At 52.9% G+C, this 21,306-nt stretch overlaps 1 protein-coding gene across 2 annotated transcripts; it reads right to left on the bottom strand.

Annotated features, from left to right (window-relative positions):
• Nucleotides 1–45: 45 nt before the first annotated feature.
• MFGE8 (milk fat globule EGF and factor V/VIII domain containing) lies at nt 46–11,153 on the bottom strand. 2 transcript variants are annotated; one of them, XM_014886335.2, is made up of 10 exons: nt 10,762–11,153; nt 7,342–7,467; nt 6,952–7,077; nt 6,330–6,443; nt 5,752–5,933; nt 5,213–5,368; nt 4,184–4,328; nt 3,144–3,328; nt 1,716–1,871; nt 46–1,444 (listed from the first exon to the last, which is right to left on the bottom strand). In XM_014886335.2, the coding sequence occupies exons 1-10, from the start codon at nt 10,832–10,834 to the stop codon at nt 1,301–1,303; spliced, it is 1,407 nt and encodes a 468-aa protein (XP_014741821.2). In that variant the 5' UTR covers nt 10,835–11,153; the 3' UTR covers nt 46–1,300. The 2 variants fall into 2 exon arrangements, with proteins under 2 accessions (XP_014741821.2, XP_014741820.2); XM_014886334.2 differs by having other exon boundaries at nt 3,144–3,346; nt 10,762–11,152.
• Nucleotides 11,154–21,306: the final 10,153 nt, after the last annotated feature.

Here is a 21,306-nt window from a genome sequence, read left to right as displayed (position 1 = left end):
GAGATGGCCTCTGGGGAGGCACAGAGCAGACAAGCCAACACTCCCAAAGTTTCAGCTGATTTTAATACTGTCAGAGACAGCCCAGAGTGGGGCCATCACTGCCATGCCACCCGGGCTCCCTCAGCCCTTGCCAAAGCGAACCCACTGCCAGCCCAGCCCCACGGCTGCCTCACATCCCAGCAGGCAGGGGAAGCATCACTGCCAGCCCGGGACAGCCTGCCCGTGCTCCCACCTGGGACTCATCACCTACTGCTAATCCCAAGGGCTTGAGCATTGCAAGAGGCTCCCCTCCACCCCATGGAAAGGGAAAAAAAATCAGATTACAAAAAGGGTGATGGCAAGGCTCTCTGCCCACTGCATTTGGGTGGTTTAACTACCACCTCTCCCATCTTTTCTCCACATCGTTGTGGCTACAAATCAACTCTCCCCACTATCAGATCGTAGTCTCCCTGGTCACCACTGGGCTCTGAGGACAAGGGACGGCCAAGCACCCTAAACTGCAGTAAGCTGGGGATGATGGCAATGCTGAGACTTGTGAGGCTGCTGGAGCTGGCATCCCAGGAAGTGGAATGGGCAGTGCCTGCCAAAATGCTCACTGTGGTGCCTGCCAGAGTGCCCAGCAGGTAGAGCCACCGTCAGTGGGGATCTGGTGCCTCTTGACAGGAGCCATCTCATCACTCCACTCACACTATGTGGTGCTGACATCGCAGGCAAGGAAACTCAGGGCCTGGTAAAATGGGCAGGGGACAACAGCTGAGTTTTTTCAGAGGATTTTCACAGCCCCTGCTTGCAGACAAGCAGGGAGCAGGAGGGATGTAGGAGGCTGCAAGCCAGGGGAGCCTGCCCTAAGACCCTGAAAACTGCTGAGCCCCAAGATATAGTTCAGGCAAGGGACAGCCACTGGCTGCAGCCTCTCTGCTGGAAGTAGAAGCAAGGAGAAAATTCGTCTCCAGGCTTAGCAGAGAAGATAAAGCCAAACCCTGGTTGCAGGACAGGGTCCCCCAGCAAGGCCTCATTTGCAGGATGGTGCCCCCAAGAAAGCCCCAGTTGCAGGAGGGGGTCTCAGCCCTGGCTGGAACAACAAGAGGGCAGGAGCCATCCCCACATCCCACCTCTAAGGGCCCCATAAAATGCAGTGCTGCAGCCCCAGCACCAACGTGGGGCAGGGGAGCCCTCTTGGCCGCCTCCTGAGTGTGGGGACATGGAGAGGGGAGTGTGAGGTCAGAGCAGGAGCGGGCAGGGGCAGGCAGGGTGCAGGCTGGGCAGCGGGGAAGAGCAGCCCCGTCCTTCTTCCCCGTGCCTACTCGTCACAGCCCAGCAGCTCCACGCGCAGGGTGATGCGGTTGTTCCAGGCCACGGGCAGGATGCGCACATAGCGGGCGTAGAAGGGCACATCGAACACGTTCTTCTTGTGTGAGTAGTTGTCACTGTTGCCGTGGAAGATCTAGAGGAGAAAGGTGGGTATCAGTGCTGCCAGGACCCCAGGGCAGCAGTCACAGCACCGACTGAGAGAGTTCAAGAAGCCTTTGGACAACACTCTCAGACACATAGTGTGACTCTTGGGGAGTCATGCAGGGCCAGGAGTTAGACTCAATGCTCCTTGTGGGTACCTTCCAACTCAGTATATTTTTGTGATTCTGTGACCTCAGCCCCACCACTCATCCCTCCCCACCATGGCATCGCCTGGGAAATCGCCTTGCCCTCCCCACACCCACCTTGGTGCTGTTGGTCTGGGCATCCCGGTACAGGGTCCAGGACGTGCCGTTGTCACTGTAGGCCACCTTGTAGGCTGCCACATACTGGATGTGCCCAAAGTCACGGGCTCCTTGTGTGATGATGCCTGTCACCTTCTTCTGGTCCCGGAGGTCAATCTGGCAGAGACAAGGCTCATCACAGCTCCTTGCAGGAGCAGTGCTCCCACCCTACAGCACCCTCCATGCTCCAGATGCAGCCAGGAAGAGCTTGCCCTCATGGGTCAAGAATGGAGAAAACACCACTTGACCCCCATGTCAATGCCAGACAAATCATAAAACACGATTGTGAAATATTTGATCCTTCAACACTCACAGCATCCCTCAAAGCAATCAAAAGTGAGTACAAACCCATCTCAGCTCCCTTGCCCACCCCTGCAACCTCCACATTTTTTTTCCAGAAACATCAGTGTAGGAAGGACAGCAAAAAATCTCAACTCAAAAAAAAAATACAGGATTCACAGAGGAAATGCATTTCTACTGGAAAGTAATTCTGACTGAGAAAATATGCAGTTCAACGTAATCTGACATTTGGGTTCTAAGTGAGACAGTTTCTATTTTCTTTACTCTATTACACTGTTTACGTTACAGGATAAACCACTGAAGGAGCTGAAAGCCTCATTAATTTAGTTCTGTTTTCATGCTCATAGAGGGCAGTTCCAGCTACATAATACACATAAATCTTGAGTGTACATGTAAATCCATACACACATACACAAACAGTCTGTGGTGCAACAGCCCAACTCAGCGTGTCATCCTGACCCCATCATCAGCCAACGTCTCGATAAGCTGGTTTATTTAGAGTTGGGAGGCAGCTGCTTTTAATCACTTCCCAAATAAAAAGTGGGACAAATATCTAAACTGCTTTGTCCTATTATGTCATGGAATCATGTGAAAAGTACAAAAACAGGGGAGGAAAGGAAACTGAGAAGGAAATTTCAAAACTATTTGTTTCTATTCCAGACTGGGAAGAGAAAAGCAAGCCTGATTTTTTCCTGCAAAGCAGAAAACATGGTGTTCTGGGCAGCCAGAGGGTGTTGGGACAGTCACTTCAGGCTGGGATGGTATTTCCTCAGGGGGTGAGACAGAACTGGGGTGCTGCAGGCTTGATGCACCCACCCTACAAGAAGGTGCAGATACAGCACCACCTTGTCCCTATGGGCACTGATTCTGACCCAGAGCTCCAGGACTGCTGTTAAAACCAGTGGCTGTGGTGCCGTCTTGACCTGCCCTTGTGATCCCAGCTAAAGGGATTGCTGGACTTTGTGACCCACAACAAGGCTCTGGCCGCACCAATCCAGCTGACCCAGTTACCCTGAAACAGGAGGTGGCCCTAAGCACAGCTGGAGGAGCTGGTGAGGAGACAGGAGGTGACAGAGACCAGAGACCCACCTGCAGCCACTCGGACTGGTCGTTGTGCTGGGCTGTCCAGGCGTTGGTTTTGCCTGTCATGTCCAGGCGAGCGTAATGAGGGTGCCAGGTAAAGGCATCGATGCCCCAGGTCTTGAAGACACTGGAGGCTGTGATCTGCTGGTCGGAGATGAGGCGGGATTTCATGCCCAGAGGCTCCGAGCAACCTGCCGTGTTGAAATACACTGTAACACAACGGTTTACACAGGCGGTGAAAAGGAAAGAGACAACAGCACGGCTGCAAGTAAAACCCCGCAGACCTGTCAGAAGCCATCCCCACATTCTCATTCCACTGCCCAGAGCGGCATCAGGGCCAGGCAGGGAAATGCTCAGCAGACGTGCAGGGCTGCCTTTTCCCGGGATTTTTAGCTCCCAGCTATTCCCTGGCTCACAGTGCCTCCTGCTGCAGGGATGAGTGGATGTCCCCACAGCACAGCACAGCCCAGCCCTAGAATACAGAAAGCTTTGGCAGGAGGCAGAGAAGGATGAGGAAAAAGCAACGCAGAGATATCCCCAGCCAGAAGCACGGATGGCACCACACCCACGCAGCAGCAGGACAGGACTCAAACCCCCACAACATCCCACTCCCACACCGACACGGAGTCCCACTCAGCTCCCAGGAATGTGCTACAGGGCAGGAATGCAGGAAGGACAGGGAAAGGGCTCAGGCTGACAATCCCTTATATTTCCCAGAGGACTTTGATCCTCCACTACTTTTCAAGCTCTCTGGCAGGAAAAGCAACGGGTTCACAGCTCAGACGGGGAGGGGGCACAGTAAAAACTCCTGGCTTGGGAAGGTGTTAGCAGCATGAGAATGCAGCTCGAGCTGGTTGAGCCGATGGGATTAATGGCTTGCACTCCCCAAACACACCCCTGCGTATTCCCAGGCATCAGCACGAGGAAAAACAAGCACTGACAAATCCCTTGTCCTGAGGGACCAGAAGCAGGCCAAGGGGTGATGCCCTGCCCCGTGTCACCCCCTGCCCTGCAGCCCCCGGGAGGGGACAGGCACTGGCATTTACCGTTCATCTCGCAGCCGATGAGCTCGAAGCGCAGCGTGCAGGCACGGCGGCACATCACGGGGTAGATGCGGATGAACTGGGCCGTGATGGGAGGGTTGAACATGTTGGTCTGCATGGTGCCATAGTCCGTGTTCCCCTCAAAAACCTGCAACAGTGACCAGGGCTCAGTGCCCCCACTCTCCCACAGTCTCCTGCATCAAATCCTTTGCACAGCAGACAGAGAGATCTTGGCACTGCCAACGGCAAAAGAGCATAGGGGGGAAGCTGGGCTCTGTTTTTCTGCTCTGGAACAGTGCAAGACCTTGAAGGAGCTCCAACACTCTCAACAGAACTTTGCAACATTCCCTACTTCACTTTGCAACATTCCCTACTTCGTCCTCACCCCCACAGAGCCACACACCCACTCCCACTATGCTCCTCAAATCATGACAAGCACAGAGGTGGCTCCCTTCTTTCTTTTTAACATAATAAATAGAATCAAATTGTGTTTCATGCACTTTTTCCATGCTGCAGAAACAAGAGGAGTTTTTCTATTTTTTTTTAAAGCAAAGCAGATACTCCCAACCATTCCTCAGATGCTCAGAAAGCCAGCAGGAGACAGTTGCCATAAAGAACTGGGACTGAAGAGTGCTGCAATCTGTAAATATTCCCACTTTGAGAGACACTGTCAGCTGGTGTTTGCTGCAGATACAACACCGAGCTACCCAAGCTTCTCAGCAGCACTCACAGACCAAGCCCAGTTCCCACAGTGTGTCAGTGATAAAGATACTATCTGAATGACCTAAATCAGTCAGTCCTGCTTCTTTAGTTATGCTTATTATGGTCAATTAAACAGAGGCAGGGAGTATTGCTTGGCACTGGAACTGCCTGTGCCATCTCACTGCTAGGAGAGTTCCCATCGGTTCCCAATGCAGCTTTGCTCCAGGTCAAAAGCACTTTCCCACACACAGGGATGCAGCTCACAGGCACTCACAGCACCACTGGATGGGGGGAGCTGGGACATCCCCTATACAGAGCACGGCAGCCCACCTTGTCTAGATTCAGTTTCTCATCCTTGAAGAAGGTGAACTCCCTCCCGTCCAGGCTGTAGGCGACTTTGTAGGCGCGGACAAACTCCTGCTGCCCTACGCGGCGCGCGCCCTGCGTGATGATCCCGCTCAGCCGCATCTTCCGCAGCAGGTTCACCTGTGGAGGGAGAAGAGCATGAGTAGGGTGTGGTGAGGATAGGGTGTACAGCCCTTGCACCCACCAGGACCACCAAGTCTGTGTGGGAGGGTGGGCACTGGGACAAGGATAAGGGGCTGCCCAGGGTGGTGGAACTCCCTTGAGGAGGAAGCCCTCCATCCCTGCATCCCAAGGTGGGCAGAGCAAGGGGGAATCATCAACCCATGTCCCACCTTCCTTCTCCAGGCACATCCCATGATGCCCCTGGGTGGCAACTTGATGCAGAAATTTAGCCCCACATTTGCCACCAGAAGCAGTGAAATCCCATGACAGCAGCACTGCAAGACCAGCCATGGCTACCGGGGCTGCTCTCTGTGCTGGCATTCCAGTCCTGCTGCAGGTACCTGGATCCAGGGGCTCTTGTCGTAGTTGCTGGAAGTCCAGGCATTGACGATGCCGTGGTTGTTGAGGCGGGCGAGCTCTGGCCCCCAACGCTGGAGGCCAAGGAAGCCATAGTAGACAGAGGATGCTGTGAGCTGGGCATCAGAGATGGCTCCTCCTTCCATGCCGAGGAGAACAGCACAGCCTGGGGGCAGAGGGGAGATCACGATCAAAGAGAGACAGTAACCTAGGTGCAGAACTAGAGGTCATTTGTTTCTTGTCTGGGGACAGAGCAGGAGAAGGAGGCCAGCCCTACGGCCTGGCTGTCCCCAAGGTGTTCTCTCCTCCTCATCCCTCAGCCAAAACCACACCATCTATCAGTCCTCCTCACAGCAGAGGTCTGGAGGAGAAAGAGCCTTCCTTGGGCACTCCAGAGAGGAGAAAGCACCTTCCTGAGGATGTTCTCTCCATTAGGACCAAGCCTGCTGGCATCAAGGGCAGCCACAGCTGCCCTCCAGATCCCCTAAACCAGCTGGTGACATCCCTCCTGGCAATGAGGGACAGACAGAAGGGAATTCAGCACAGTTGGTGCCAGACTTACGGACGTGGCAGGTCTTTCCCAAGAATGGAGAAGGACACTTGCAGGTATAGTCACCATCCAGGTCCAGGCAGGTGCCTCCATTTTTGCAAGGTTTGGAGGAGCACTCATTCTTGTCTAGGAGAGAGAGAGAAGGAGCTCAGGGGAAGTCCCAAAACCAGTCCCAGAGAGAAGACCCCTCATTCAGTGCAGCAAGAAGAGGGGGAGGCATCCCCTGAACAAGGGCCAAGACAGGGTCCCTGATGATAGGGTGGCACAGGTTGAAGCTCTAACCCAAAGACCAATCTACACCATGTTCTCACTGAGTGCAGCCATGTAGGTACACCAGGACACACAGTCACACCAACGCTGGGAACTTGTGTGGAGCAGACTGAGCCTTGAGGCACCCCTTGAGTTATTACTTGAGGCACCAAGTCCCTCCAGAGATGCAGAGCAAGGTTCAGACATTAACTGTGCCCACACCATGGTCCTTCCCTCCACCCTGCAAGCTCCAAAACTGCCCATGACCCCTGACACAGCCTGGTGCCCCACACAGTCACAGCTGCACACGCCCCCCATTTGTCACCCAAGAGGTCCCCAAGCTCTCAGTGGACAAGCTTCCCCTGCTCCCCTCCACTGTACTCACTGTTCTGGCAGTGCACCCCATCGTACCCCGCAGGGCACTTGCAGATGTAGTCAGTGAAGACGTCGCCTCGATTTGGGACCAGCTGGCACTCACCATTGTTGTGACAAGGATTGGGGTGGCAGGGCCCTGGGGAAGGGGAAAAAACAACAGTAATACAGGCATGGGTGCAAAATAAGAGCATCCGGTGGGTTTCCACTCCCCACAGACATTGCATTCCCCTCAGTGCATCCCATCACCATATTCCTACTCAGATCTCTGCTCTATGTGTCCCTCAGCCATCAGAAGGGCTCAGCCCTAGGGCCAGTGGTGCAGGGCCAAGACAAGGGCACACTGACTCTCAGCAACTCTCTGGCTGACATGGAGCACCTGGGAAAGAGGTCAGCTCCTCACCTTTCTCCGTCTCATTGCAGTCAATCCCAACGTAGCCCTCCGGGCAGATGCAAAAGAAGGGAGCCTCATTAATCCCAGTCAGGCAGGTGCCCCCATTCTGACAGTGATTCACATCACAGAAGTCACCTGGAAGAAAAGCCAGGTGTCACTGCAAACCATCCCTAAGGCAGGCATCCACCAGAGCCCCCTGCACATGAAGGCATCCCAGCCCAACAGCAGGAACTCGTCTGCTGCAAATCCCACAGTGAAGGGAGCACCTGGCAGGGATAGGTTGCTGGACTTTGGACAGGGCTGCTGGCTGCTGTCCTGTGCCAGCACATTAAAAAGGGGGTTTAACAGACACTATATGTCCAAGTGAAGACAGGGGAAATGCAGGTTTTGGTGCATTATGTTTTTGACACTTGACTGGGAAATGTGAGTGGCCAGGCTGGGACTCTCTCAGGCACAAGAAGGACAAGATGATTCAAGAGAATGGGGCTGGTGCTGTTGCTGGGTTTTGCTAATGTAAGTTTGTACTTGTAAGAACACCAAAACAAATCATTGTAGGGGGAGCTCGCACGCCTCAGTTCCCAGATGCTGGAGTCTCGCAGGGAGGAAGCACAAGGTCCATCTCTGCAGGACGCCTGCCAGACCTCCATCACACTCCAAGCAGCTCCCAAGAGGCAGCCCTGGCTCACAGGGAGGTTCCCCCAGGGAGCCGGTGGGGCTGCACTATCTTCACTGCCCGTTCATCCATCTCCAGCATCTGCCACGGTGTAGGGTTTATGTAGCAAGGTGATGGTGGCAGGGGGCTGCAAAGATGGCTCAGCAAGAACAACAGGAGCTGCGCCCATGCTGGAGACAGCCAGTCCCAGCCATTGCCAAAACAGACCCTCTGCTGCTCAAAGCTGGTGCCCATCACGAGCACTAGGGCTGCTTCTGTGATAATATATGCAAGATAAAGTAAAAAACACTGTGTAGCAGCTGTAGAAGAGGAGTGAGAAAAATGTGAGAGAAACAGCCCTGCAGACACTCCCAGCAGAGAATAAGGAGGGGAAAGAAGTGATCCAGGTGCAGGAGCAGGGATTCTACTGCAGCCCATGGAGAAGACCTGTCTTCTTGAAGCCTGTGGAGAACCATGGGGGTGCAGATATCCACATTGCAGCCCACAGACAACTGGATCTTTTCCTTCTTTTCCCCACCCTATCCTGTTGAGGAGGGAATTGAATGATGTCAACCCACTGCACCCTCCAACCTTCTACGCCCCATTGCAGGGCTGAATCAGATAGCTAGAGCTGGGCTGAAATTCCTCCCACCCTCAATTTATTCTGCCTAAAAGCTGCAAAGCATCAACGTCCCATAAACCTAGACCAGATTTCCACAGAACTGGGTGAAAGCCTCAGTAACTCCTCACCAAACAGGACAGCACATCCCTTGATGCCAGGCATTTCTCTGCCACGCTGCAGAAGTCAGAACAAGGGCTGAACCCAGGTGGAGACCTAGGAATAACCCTTCACTACCTGTATGACCTGGAGAAGGTAGAAGTTGATGAGCTGTGGGCTCACTGCCCAGACTCACACCAAACAACATAGTTGTCATTTGCCTAAGCTACTACTCAGTGAGCTCCTACTCATTAGTCCTTTAATAGCAGGACTCCTTGGAGTTAATCCTACTCTTCCTGACACTCCACATGTGTAGGGTACACGCTGGTGGCAGGCAGGCCAGCATCAGGTGGAGGTTTCCATGAGGATGCTGTAGCTCCCTTAGCCCAGCCTCAGGAGGCAGAAAACTTGGGCACCAGTTCAAGTCACTGTCTGTGCTGCCCAGCCTGTTCTGCATGACCTCATGCTCCATCAATGCACTGCCATGAGCTACAGCATGGGAGGAGAGGGCTGCTGCTGATATATGGGGATGCCTTTGCCCCACACCCCTGTGTACTGGGCACATCCATCCACCCTATCCCAAGGATCTCTCCCAGCAGCCAGTCAAGACTGCACAGACTGAGATACTTCAGTTCAACAGTGGGATGGCTGCTTCCCGAGGCACAGAGTGTCAAGGAACGGGTGCTCCCCAGCATCAGTGCTGCCTCCAGCCCAGGAGTGTCTGGGGTATGACATGGCAGCAAAGCAGCAAGGTCTCCTCCCAGGGTTGGGGCAGGAGGGGTCCAAGTTTTATACTTTAGCTATTGCAAGTACCTGGACTTCCTTTTATCCTCTCACAGGAATAATCCCTTACGTGGTGGGTGTCAGTAGCCAGCCCCCTGCCTAGCAGTGAGGCACATAAGTCACTTTTTCCACTGTAGCAAGCAGTTTCGGATGCTCCTGTTTCTGGGCTGTTTCAGGCCTGGTTTCAGAGCTGTTCAGCATCTCCATCCTCCACACACACATTTTTCTCCAGTCAGGGACTGTCACAGGCTGAACACTCAGGAACCAAGGCAACAAAGATCAACCACTGCTTTTGGAAATGTTTGCTTATATGAACCCACAGGCTGGCTGGAAGGCAAAAATAACATCCTCCGAATACTGAGACAGCTCATCCCAGCGGGGCTGAGGGAAGTCAGGTCTCAGGAGGGCAAAAAGGGCACCTCACCCACCAAGGGAGAGTGAACATAAACAGGGCCTTCCTCACCCCTTCCTGCTGCCCTTTGTCCCTTGACTTGGAACCTGCACTTAGGCTTTGCTCCCCTTTTCCCTGGTCTCGTCCATCCCTTTTGGAGCCGAGCGCCCTAGGCATGACCCACGGGATTAATGACGGAGCTGCTACTCCCCGGGGTTGCCCTGGCCAGGCCAGCTGGGCGCGCAGTACCAGGCGGTCCCAGGGACGCTGTTTACATTTCGAGCACGGTTATCTGAGCCTGAAAGCACAGGACAGCCCTGCTGAGAGACTCCCGACTCGGGAGAAGGGACGGGGCCGTGGACCCGAGATCCTCGGCTCCTGCAGCAATAGCCCTGGGGCTGCACGCTCTCTCACTCGCACTGCGACCCGCACCGCAGCCTGGACCCACTCACCCTGCACCCCAGATCCTCTCGCTACACGTCCTGGATCCCTGGCACCGCGGATCCCTGGCATCTCGAGTTCCCCTGCACGCTGGACAAACCCTGCAGCCCGGACAAACCCCCACCCCAGATCCCTTGCACTACACACCCCAGCATTCCGGGCTTCCTCGTATTGTAGATCCCCTGAAATTCACCCTCTCCCGCACCGCGGATCCCCTGGACACCGGACAACCCTGCACTCCAGATTCTCTGCACTCCGGCTGCCCTGCACCCCAAAATCCCTGCACACCGGACAGCCTTGCACTTCAAATCCCCACCACTCCGGATCCACAGCATTCCAGCCTCCCTGGCACCCAGGTTTCCCTGCACCCCGGATCCCCGGCACCCCAGATCCCCGGAATCTCGGCTCGCCGGCACTCCTTATCCCCGTCTCCCCGGCACTCACCGGACACGACCACCAGCAGCAAGAACACCACCGGCAAGGCGAGCAGCACCCGAAACAACCTCGTCGTCCTCATGTTGCGTGCCGAGCCGTGCCGAGCCTCGCCGTGCGCTCCCTCCGAGCCGCTCCGCTGGACTCCGCTCCGCTGGGCTCGGCTCGGCCCCGCCGGGCTCCGCTCTGCTCGGATCGACTCCGCTCCGCCGCGGGGCTCGGGGCGGGCAGTGACTCAGCCCGGCCCGGCTCGGCGCGGCCCCACGTGCTCCCCTGCCCGCCCCCGGGGCGGGACCGGCTCCGCCGGCGGGACACAGCCCGGCCGAGGGTCCGCGCCCCGGGGTGCAGGCACCAAGGCAGCAAAGGGGTCTCTGCAAGTCAGAGTCACCGCGGGCACGCTGATGATGTTTCAGTGAAGGGCACCGCTGGCTCACCCCACGCCACATCTTGGCCCCGGGTTGGACTTCCTGAGCCTGGCACTGCCCATGGCTCCTGGCCCTGGCTGGCAGGCAGAGGGTGCAGAGTTGGACAGGAATGTACTGGGGGCTGCCAGCACTTGGCAAAGGAAGAGCTGTTTTGCAGTACAAACCCCACTTTTCTCTCCCTGGGTGGGATGAAAGCTGGAGAGGGCTTCCCCTCGATGGACAGTGAACACAAGTGCCCCGTGCCATCCTTGTCATCCAGCATGCCAGTGGCATGGGGTTTTCCCAAGTTCCTCCTAACTAGCATCAAGGAAAACAGCTTGCAGCCAGGTCCGGCGAGTATGTGAAAGGGATTGGGAGTGACATAACAGCTTTCTGCCCAAAGCACTGCACCACAGCTCCACTGGTTTGGCCACAGACTAGCTCCCTTTTGAGCTGTGCCCAGCCACCAAGAAAAGCCCAGCCATGCTCCTGAGAGGAACTGATGCCCTGTGGGGAGCTCTGCCCTGGAAGGCAGAAACATATTTAGCTCTGGAAGGCTAAAGCATATTCAGGCTAAATTCGTATTCAGCAGCAAATTCTTTGGAAAAGAGCACTGCATAGCACAGGAATGCTGGACCATTTGACCCTGTAATGGAAATCCACTCCAAACTCTCCTCCTCCTAAACGTGAAGTTGATTTTATCTCTTCTTGCAAAACCCTCCATTTCAGTATTAACTAACCCACCTAAGACACTTGGGCTGCTCATATTTATGTGTTGACTCTGCCCGAGTGTTGCTACATTTCTGCCTTTGGCAATGCAGCCACGCAGCCATCTGTGAACTTGGCAGTCCAGCTGCATGCCATGCACTTTGACCAGTCTTCTCATCTCCACTCCAGTGTCCAGCTAAAGCTTTTGTCGGACACAGTCAACCCATTACAGTACCCAGCACCCCAGGGAGAGACCCAGTGGCAGGTCCAGCTGTGCTGGTGACTTCTCAGGGCACCAGAGAATGAGAAACACATGGAACTGGACACGTATTCCCACCCACACCCACCACCCTCAATGCTGGTGTTTCCCTAAATTAGTAACAACAAAGAAAACTCCAGGTAAAGTTTAACGCCAGTGTAGAGAGAAACAACAGCTGGAAAGGAGGGAGCACACAAGACTCAGTACTTGCTTTCGAATAACCCTTCAACCTCAGGGTAATTACTGCTGTGGTGTTCTGAGGAAAACAAGGTCAGGAGGAGGAGAGCACGGGGCAAGATTCCCAGGGCTGTGCACAAGCAACTAGGACAAGGGTGTTTGTTCAGCCTTTTGAGGGGCTACTGCCTGGATTAGTCTCGGAGAGAATGCAAGACCCAGAGGGAGCTGCAGAAAAAAGCGTCAGCCTCTCTAAAAACAGAAAGCAAAATGTTTTCTTTCTGTCCCCAGAGGCATGAATGCCAATGTCCTAGGAACGTGCATGGGAAAGGATATTAAAAAGCGAATTGTGGAGGCCAGATGGAGCAGTGCTCTCCACAGGGACAGTGCTTATTGCAAGTACCAGTGGCTCTTTGAATGGAGACCTATGATGGGAAGGGCATCCCATGAGAAACTACACTTGGAAAGGGTCTCTGCTGTTCCAGTGGGCAGAGGGAAGCTCTGGACATGGGGAGCAGAGAAGAGAGAGTAACAAACTGTCAAGGACAGGAAAGAAATGAGGAGCAGAGACAGCTCCCACAGGCAAACACCACGCCCGGGCTCCTACAGCCAAGTTTTTTGCAAGGGATGGCTCTACTTGAAAGAGTTGGGTAGGTCGAAGGTCAGGCATAATTTCACTCCCTTCTGCAGGGACTACTTAGGCCATGCTATTGCAGTATTTACCACTGGGTTTGGTTTCTTCTGCACAGAAATCTGCCAGATTCTGCTGTGTGTAACCCTTTCCAAGCTGTGCTGATAGCAGATAGCCTGGTTCCCGTAGCTGGGGTGATAGAAGAAAATAGGTGAAGGTGGGGGCCATGCATTTGTCTGATGCAATCTTATTTATTTTCTAGCTTATACAAAGGTGAGCAAGAGAGGTGAACAATACAGAGGTGATCTCTTGCTCAAGCATAAAGCCCCCATCTGCCATAAAACTGACCAGGGCGCGTCTCATGGCTGATGAATGTGCAGTGACAGCTTTGGTATCAGCACAGCTTCATGTTCCTTCCCTCCACTCCCTCTCAGAAACTCACAGGACCTCTCCCCACCACAATCAGTTAGCAAAGATGCCCCTCCACCTCCAGCAAAATTCTGCTCAGCTCTTGAATGGATCTTTTTTTAGGTAGCAACTCCTATTGTTTCAACTATCTGTTCTATAAAGGAGTTCACTGGCTTAGGTCTATCTCAATAGTCAGCTGTTACACCCCAGAGGAATTCCCCACCCAAAACGTTCCCACAACACTCCTTGCAACATGGTTTTCCTGTCTCACTCCAGTTTTGAGAGTCCCCAAAAAATGCCTGACAGAGGTAGCCCCTATCCTTCACAGGCACAACTCATTTTTAGGGTTCAAAGTTATGGTTCAGGCCACAGCACAGGTCCTGGGAAAGTTTTCTGCTGCGTGGGATCAAACCTCCCATCCTGCCACATGTGTTAGCCACTCCGAGTGGGAAGGAGAAACGATCTGCGGCACCAAAGCAGTGCATTAAGCCCCAGTCTGCTCTTAATCCCCCTAACAGGATAACCAAGGGCTTGTGCCAGCATTTCTAACCTCCTGCAGCCCCAGCCAGCGTCACTGCCCGCTGGCCTACCAGCACGTGGTTTCCTACTGCTGCCGAAGGCATCCACTGGCTGGGACAATCCTTGCATGTAGCCAGACTTCTCTGTTTCGTTTCTTGAGGAACAAAAGGCTTCCACACTTTCTGCCCTTTCCACCAAAAGGGTAATAGTTTCTTTAAACACATCCCTAAACACTTAGGGATGTTAATGTTTAGGAATTGGGAACTTCAGGAATAATCTGAATATCCTTGGGGCATGGAAAGCTCCATAAGGCTACTGAGAGCCCTTCAGGATATCTAAAACTTTCTGTTTTAAAAGGAAGAAGGCAAAGGGCAGCACCATCCCCTGGTTTTGCTCTGCTGCCCACTGCTAATCTTGTCGGAGCTCAGATGAGATTCCAGCCAGTTTAACTTCAAGTCCTTTGCTCTAACCTAAATAAACAAGATTATACCCAGCTTAGAGCTGGTATGTCTGTGTAAGGTACTTAATATAAGCACCTTTATATAACCCCCCTCTCTGAATCCTTTGCAATCTTGAAGCATTTATCCATGCTTATCTCCAGCAGAAAAGGTGTTGCCTTCATCTTCATTTGGCAGATGGGAGGCCGAGGGCTGGAGGGGCTCGAGGGAAGGACATATCTCCCTTTATTTTTCCATCCAAAAGCAAGACCTGCAGGCTTGGCCTCTTGGTAACAGCACCACTTCCAAAGGTCATTTGTAAATGTTATAGCAGGAATTACCCTGGGAAATACCTGTCTCCTCCGTGATGATGGATTAGCATCGACCTCAAGGCAGGATTAAAGCCCTGCAGTGGTGGTGCTTCCCTGTGGTGCTCATCTCAGAGCACTGCCCAGGACAGAAGGGGCACAGTCCACGTCCCAGGCTTGCCTTGCCTGTTGCTTGGGAGCACCAACCTGTAACTGGAGCCCACAGTCCGTGGTACACCACTGTGCTTAAACGAAACCCCTGATGGATTAGAAGCTGTGAGAAGCCTGACCATGCCTGAGCACCGAGCAGATACCACAGGAAGATAAACCATGGCTCCTTTGTCCTTTTTCAGGAAGCTCTTTGCAAGCTCCTGCCTTGACACAAAGCACTAAATTGTGTACTTGATAGCTTTATTATCCAGGTTCCTCTGATAACCCAGGTTTTTGTGGCAGGTTTCTGATCCTCAGCCTGTTACCACGCTCACAAGATCCTTCCTTACTCAAGCCACCAATTTGGTGCCTGTGCTTTTGGTATATGCTTGATGGAAGGTCCTCCAATGCCTGCAGGGCTTAAGGCAAGCTCACAGTCTGATTAAACTCAGGGCTTGATGGCGCTAATGCTGTATGAATATGGAACAACACTAATGAACTCTAATGAGCTAGACCACAGGGTTTGTTTTCAAGAGCCCAGAACCTGTCCTACCGGCTGGTGGAGAAGAGGCAGTTTGCTCATTACTGCACACTCCCCTCCCGCCCATCCATGCCGAGAGAGGCTCTGCCCAGGTGGAGACCTTATTAATTTGTAAAGTTGTCTTTTGATCTCTGTATCTCGAAGCATAATGAGAATGTTTGAACTCCACCTGTCCCACCCTCTCCGTACCTCCCACTTGCTCTGATCCCCCAGAATCTGGCAGGAAAGGGGAGAGTTGCCACAGCTCTAGGATTCACTTCTTTCTGGAGAGAAGCATATTTGTGGCCTTCTAAAACACCTCAGTAACCACAACCATGGCTGATGTAGCAGGAAGGCACCAGTCCCTGCACACCTTCCTCTCTGTCACACACACACACGCACCTGACCCTATGAGGGAATCCAGGGTGACCACACCTCAAAAGCAGCTCCTTATTCCCCTGGTTTCCCCTGGCCAAAGCAGCTCTCGGAGGCCACCTGGAGCCACTTGTGTCCCTAGGTGGAGAGGCTGGTGACCACTGATGCAGGATATTGGCTCCTGTAGGACCTCTGCTCTGGAAAGAAGTTCCTGGTGACCGATGCCTTCCGCTGGAGCTGCTGCAGGAGTTCCTGTACAGGCAAAGAGCCATACATCCCCCTCATCCAGTGACCCATCAGAGTCTTCCCCTTATCATTCTGTCTCTCTCCCATCCCGGATCAATCCTGCACTGCTGGCACACCAGCTGAAGCTCCTTCTCAACCACTTCCTGCCCCTTGGGCTGCAGCCTCCAGAGCCGCAGCAGAAACCACAGCAAGAGCTCGTTTGGCACCACACTCTGTGTCCAGGAGAGCCGGCTCAGCCGCTCAGTTCCTCCTCTCTCATGGCTCCTCCTTCCCTCAAAAGGAAATAAAAACAAGCTCCAAGCCAGACATGTGTCCTCCATGAAACCCATCTGTCAGAGCCATCGCACGGTCCCACTGGGCAGTTGCCTGGCCAGGGTGTCCAGCCCCGCCATGGACAAGCGCACGTAGCCAGTCCCAGGGGCAGCACGCACCCAAGGGGACACGAGGCTGGAGCAGGGCATGCCACGGGATGGCCAGGCAGGCCAGGATGGCCAGCTGTGTCCTCCCCAAGCACTCTGCCTGGGGCTGTGCTACCTCCTTTCTCAGCAGTGACAACAACTTCCAGGCAAGGAGCCAGCTGATAGTTCTGCACATCCACAGATGTCTCCATACAGTTCCCATACACACTACTTGGAGTGGTGAAGGGCTCCCTAGAAGAAACAAGAGTGGGCTGATGAGCAGGGGTATCCCCCCCATCACCCCTGCCTGCTCCACAGATTTCCTTCAAGGGATATTTGCTAGCTGTTAGTTGTGTGACCCTTGTAAAGACTCCCCAGTGTTTTTCCCTCCCTGCCAGGAGGTTTATACTAACATGTTTTTACAACATGCATTCAGTTAGCTATACTCCATATGTCCTCTGCAATCACCCCTCCTTCTCAGTGGGATCTCCCATCACACCAACTACTTTGTCCAGCTTCCAACAGAGCCTTTATTAGAGCATGAACCCATTTGCCTCCTGCCATCAAGTCCCCCTCCAGGCATTTTCACATCTCACTGCTCCCTCCCACCTCCTTTTCCTGCCCCACAGATCAGTCAATAAGAGTAGATCCCACCTATTCTGCATTCATCCAGTGGTCCTGGAGAGTTAAGCAGCTGCAGCTCCAGTGCTGAGTCCCTCTACATGTCCCCAGCTGGCAATGGGTTGCTGCTCTAAAAGCCCCAGCAGTAAAACCAGTGACTCTTGCTACAGACATCCAGAGTAGACAGAGTGAAAACATGTGGGTTCAACAGCCCCTCAGCTCCTAACAGGGCTTTGCAGCCTACCACAGCATTCCTTTTGGTCCATGTTCTGGGCCAGGTTTGTTTGTACCTCTTTAAGATGTCCCTCAGGGACCTATGGGTGCAGCTCCAGCACCTCCTTCAGGATGTGTGGTGAGGCTAGGGCAGTCATTAGGGGCTTGTGTGGTAATCCGTGTCCAATTTAGGAAGCTCTCTTCCAGTCCTTGCTAACCCACCTCAGGACTGAGGGAGAAAACAGAAAGGAGGTCACCTGCATCATGATTTGATGTGGCTCATTTCTATGAGCAGGGCTGGCTTCTTGACACTGTGCTGTACACACCACTCACCTGAAAGAACCCCAGAACCTCCCCATAGCCCAGAGGGAGGTGCAGTCTCTTTAGCTGTGAATGGGGCTCATTTGCAGTCTTCCTCTTCTGTTGTCTGCCTGCATCTTCTCACTTTTGGTAGATTGTTTTCCGCAAGACCTGAGAATAAGAACATATCTACCTGTGCTTCCTCCAGCTACACCTGCACATCTGCCCCACGTGCTGCAGGCAGGAAGAGCAGCTGTTCCAGCTGTGAGGACAGTGACCCCAGGGCGGCAGGGTTGTGTTTTGCAGAGCACGTGCAGCCCCATGCAGAAGGCACGTTTGCTCCTGCTGCCTGTGGTTCCTGGCAGCTTTTCCAGGGAGCAGCCCTCGGCTCACAGAGCTGCTTGTTCGGCAGCATGTCGTGTTTTTGCCTGGGCTTGCAGCTGCCTGTTAGCTGCTGTACAAACACAGCCCTGTCTCCCGTGCTCCCCCCGGCCCCTTCTCACTCCTCAGCTCTGCTCTTTGCGGTGCTCAGGATTAGCCACACCTCAGCTGGGTAAACAGGAGCTGATCCTGCCCCATCAGCCGGGGGCTTTGCAGCCTCAGCTGCCGCAAGCAAGAGGTGCTCCTTTATTTTTCTCCCAAGTAAATCTCCCTTTCATCATTCAGCAGATCTGAAGCTCTTAATTGGACCCAGCAGTGGATGTGATCCTCTGCATTGGTTTAATCTTCTATTTTCTTTCTTTATCCTTTTGTTTTCTTTCTTTACCCTTCTATTCTCTGCTTTTGTTCCCCTCAGCTTTCTTATCTTCTGATCTGTTCCTCATTTACTCACTTATTTTAACCACTTTTTGCTTTTACACCCATCTGAGAAAAGCCACCCTTCCTTTCTGTATGTCACCTTCTGGGTGCTAAATAATGAACTTTTCTGGTATGAAAAAAAGCCCTGGAGGTTGTTTGTAACTCCAGCCAGCACCTTAGTCTTCATCTCAGCTCAGAGGCAGCATTTCCTGCAAATTTTTACCTGGCTCTGAGGGATGCTGAGCAGGGAGGAGGAGGACACCCATTCCCTGCAGCACAGCACCCTCTAGCCTCCGCCAGGGCGGTAGCTCTTTCCTGAGCTGGAAGGAAGGAAGGACCTTCACCATCATCACTCATCACTCAGCCACGCATTCTCCCATCCTGCCACAATCCCTACATGTCCAGCCCTGCCTAACTCCGAAAAATCCTCCTGCAGCATTACTGCCAAATTCTAGGATGGATTTCATGAACTCCGGAGGTCAGGATCTTAAAGCTGGTCCACTCTGAGGAGACGTGTGGCAAATCAAACGTCATTTCCCAAAAGTTGAGACATCAGTTTTGCAAGGTGGAGTCAGCCTGGAGATGGGGTCATTACAGCACTATTTCCTCCAGCCCGTGCAATACTTCAACTCAGAGGTGGTACAAAGGGAAGTGCTGGTTCTGCAAAGCCAGGTAAGGTAGCCAGAGGAACGGAGTGCAGTAGCTCTCCAGTTGCTTTGTTTTCTTTGGGACACCGATCTGCAGCCTTCCAGGTGCCTGTGCATGGAAAAGGGTGGTCACCCCCAGCTCACCCCTGGCCACGGTGGCAGACCTTCAGTGCTTGGCTGTGACTGCCAGTGCATCTCCAGGAAACCATCAAGCAGATGGAGATGCTCTGGATTAGCCTTTCATCCCAGCCATCCCACTGCTCTTTGCAGCTTCCTGCTCACCTACCCACCTCACCAAACCATACTCCCATGGACCCCAGTAGCCTCACCCACAACTCTCCTCCCTGCACCAGCATCAAGCCTGTTTTCTCTCACCCCTGCTTTCTTCTACACCTCCAGGAAACAGAGCTCTGGCTCTCTGCTCCTAAACACCATCACTCATTCTCCCAAATCACAGTTGTAGCCATTTCTTTTGTACTCGCCATCATCCAAACACTGTTGTGTTCTCCCTCCCTCCTTTCCTCCCAGATCTATCCCAATTCCCACTATTTTGGCACAAAATCAATCTTCCGCCTCCACTCAATTTATTTCTATGAATATTGCTCTCTAGGAAAAGGTCCTTCCCCATTCCTCAGGCAATACTAAAATTTTGATTTTTACAAGGGGCTGCTAATCCAATTGTTCAGTTCACTGAGCATTTAGGTTTGCAAGATTGTAACCCTGCATTCTCCTCAGGCACCACTACTTCTATGGAAACTTTTCCACAGAAAGCATTTCGCATGCAGCCACTGAAGAAAAAAAAAACCAAAACAAAACATAAAACTGTGGCCTTAGCAGACTTCCTTGCCAGCTTTCTGAGGCAGGACAATCACCGTCTTTCCAGACTCCAACCTCAAGAACACATTATAGTGGCAAATGTCAGACAGACCACTTGGGATTAAACAGAAGACCAGCGGTTTCCTTTATTCAGTGTGACATCTTGGAAACTCTCCAGGAGAAGCTCATACATTTTCCTGGCTCTAGTACATCCATTTGTCTAAAACCACCTTGCTTTTCCTCAGAGACGCCTCCTTTCCCTGCTCTCACTGCCTACCAGACCTGCTGCTCTGATGCCACCTTCCCTGCACAGAACCCCCCTGCTTCTGCAGGTGGCTTTAGGGACGGTGCCACACCAAAGCACTGCCTGGCTGCTGCAGCTGTATCTTAAGTTACCAAAATGTGTGAAAGGGGCAGAAACAGCTCTAACTGAAGAAGAGGTGGCATTAGAGGTGGCTGCAGGGAACAGGTCTGCTCAGCCTGTCAGCTTTTGGTGCAGAAGGTATCCTGAAGGTAGGAATTTCACCTAACCAGACGCCCTGGAAAATTCAGTAGTGTTGTGGCACAGATTCCTTTCAGATACAGATGCATCCTCCTCCCAGACCACCGAGTCTGCTTGTGGAACCAGGCAGGGTTCAAGTGCCATGGAGAAATCAAAAGCAGGACCAGCAGCACTGCTGATGCCAGGGAATGGTTTTCAAAACCTCTTCCTCTGGCCAGCATGTGGCTGGATGTGGGATAAAAGCAGTGAGCTGGCTGCTGGGAAATTGTGGACAGAAGCAGCAGAACACAGCCTGGTAAAATGCTCAGCTCAGTGGCATTTCTCTTTTGGCCTAAAGAATTCGGGAATGCAATAGCCCATCTGCTCTGAAATGACCAGTGAAGCCCTCTGTATAAGCAGTCTGAGCCTTCTCGGGTCTGGGAGAAAAACAAAAAAGTGAGTCAGAAAGTCTCTTGCAACGGCTTTGAGCCATTAGAGGAGACCAGAGCCTGTGGTCTAGAGGGGACAAAAAGGTGGACAGCAGTACCCAGAAGGGCTGAGGTCAGTCACTTCAGTTCTATAATTAGGAAATAAACAGCATGCTAAATAAACCCAGAGTAGAAGCTTTTGAGGAGCATGACAGAGCTGGAAGTTGGCAAGGAGCAGCTGAATGAGAATGTGATGGAAAAATACTGATCAGGTGGGCCACGTGCCACCTCCCCAGCTGGTTTGTATGATGCAGCCATTCTCCCATCCCTGGCACTTGCCTCTGTACTTTGCCAGCTCCTCAGGACAGAGGCTGGTCTATTTAGAGCTCTGCAAAGTGCCCATTACTCTTTTAGACATCATTTTCAGAAAATATGTAAGAGTCCAAAGAGCACTGTGTCTCCAGATCCAACAGGCTCTGTAACAGCATGGCTCTGCAGCCCACGAGCCAAAGTCTCACTGGCACTGCAGGGAAGGCAGAGCAGGAGAAGAGGAAAAAGCATTGCCTTTATTTCCATCTGCAAAGCTTTTTTGTGCTCACATGTCACTGACAGGCACTTTGCTTATTTTCAGCTGGCAATCAAACTCTGCCTAAGAGGTGTTTTCCTTTTTGCTCCTTCTACACACTGCCATAGATGAACACCCTGATGTTTCCTCT

The sequence above is a fragment of the Sturnus vulgaris genome, chromosome 13 (assembly GCF_052056855.1).
Source record: "Sturnus vulgaris isolate bStuVul1 chromosome 13, bStuVul1.hap1, whole genome shotgun sequence".
In the NCBI taxonomy this organism is placed as follows: domain Eukaryota; kingdom Metazoa; phylum Chordata; class Aves; order Passeriformes; family Sturnidae; genus Sturnus; species Sturnus vulgaris.
This window is presented reverse-complemented; position numbering and strand designations above follow the sequence as displayed.

Bases quoted from the DNA above. Each gene is read 5' to 3' on its own strand.
- MFGE8 (XM_014886334.2), bottom strand. From the start codon at position 10,834: ATGAGGACGACGAGGTTGTTTCGGGTGCTGCTCGCCTTGCCGGTGGTG. The intron at 7,468-10,761 runs GTGAGTGCCGGG...CTTTTCTTCCAG, and splicing joins GCTGCTGGTGGTCGTGTCCG to GTGACTTCTGTGATGTGAAT. The intron at 4,329-5,212 runs GTGGGCTGCCGT...TCACTGTTGCAG, and splicing joins AGAAACTGAATCTAGACAAG to GTTTTTGAGGGGAACACGGA.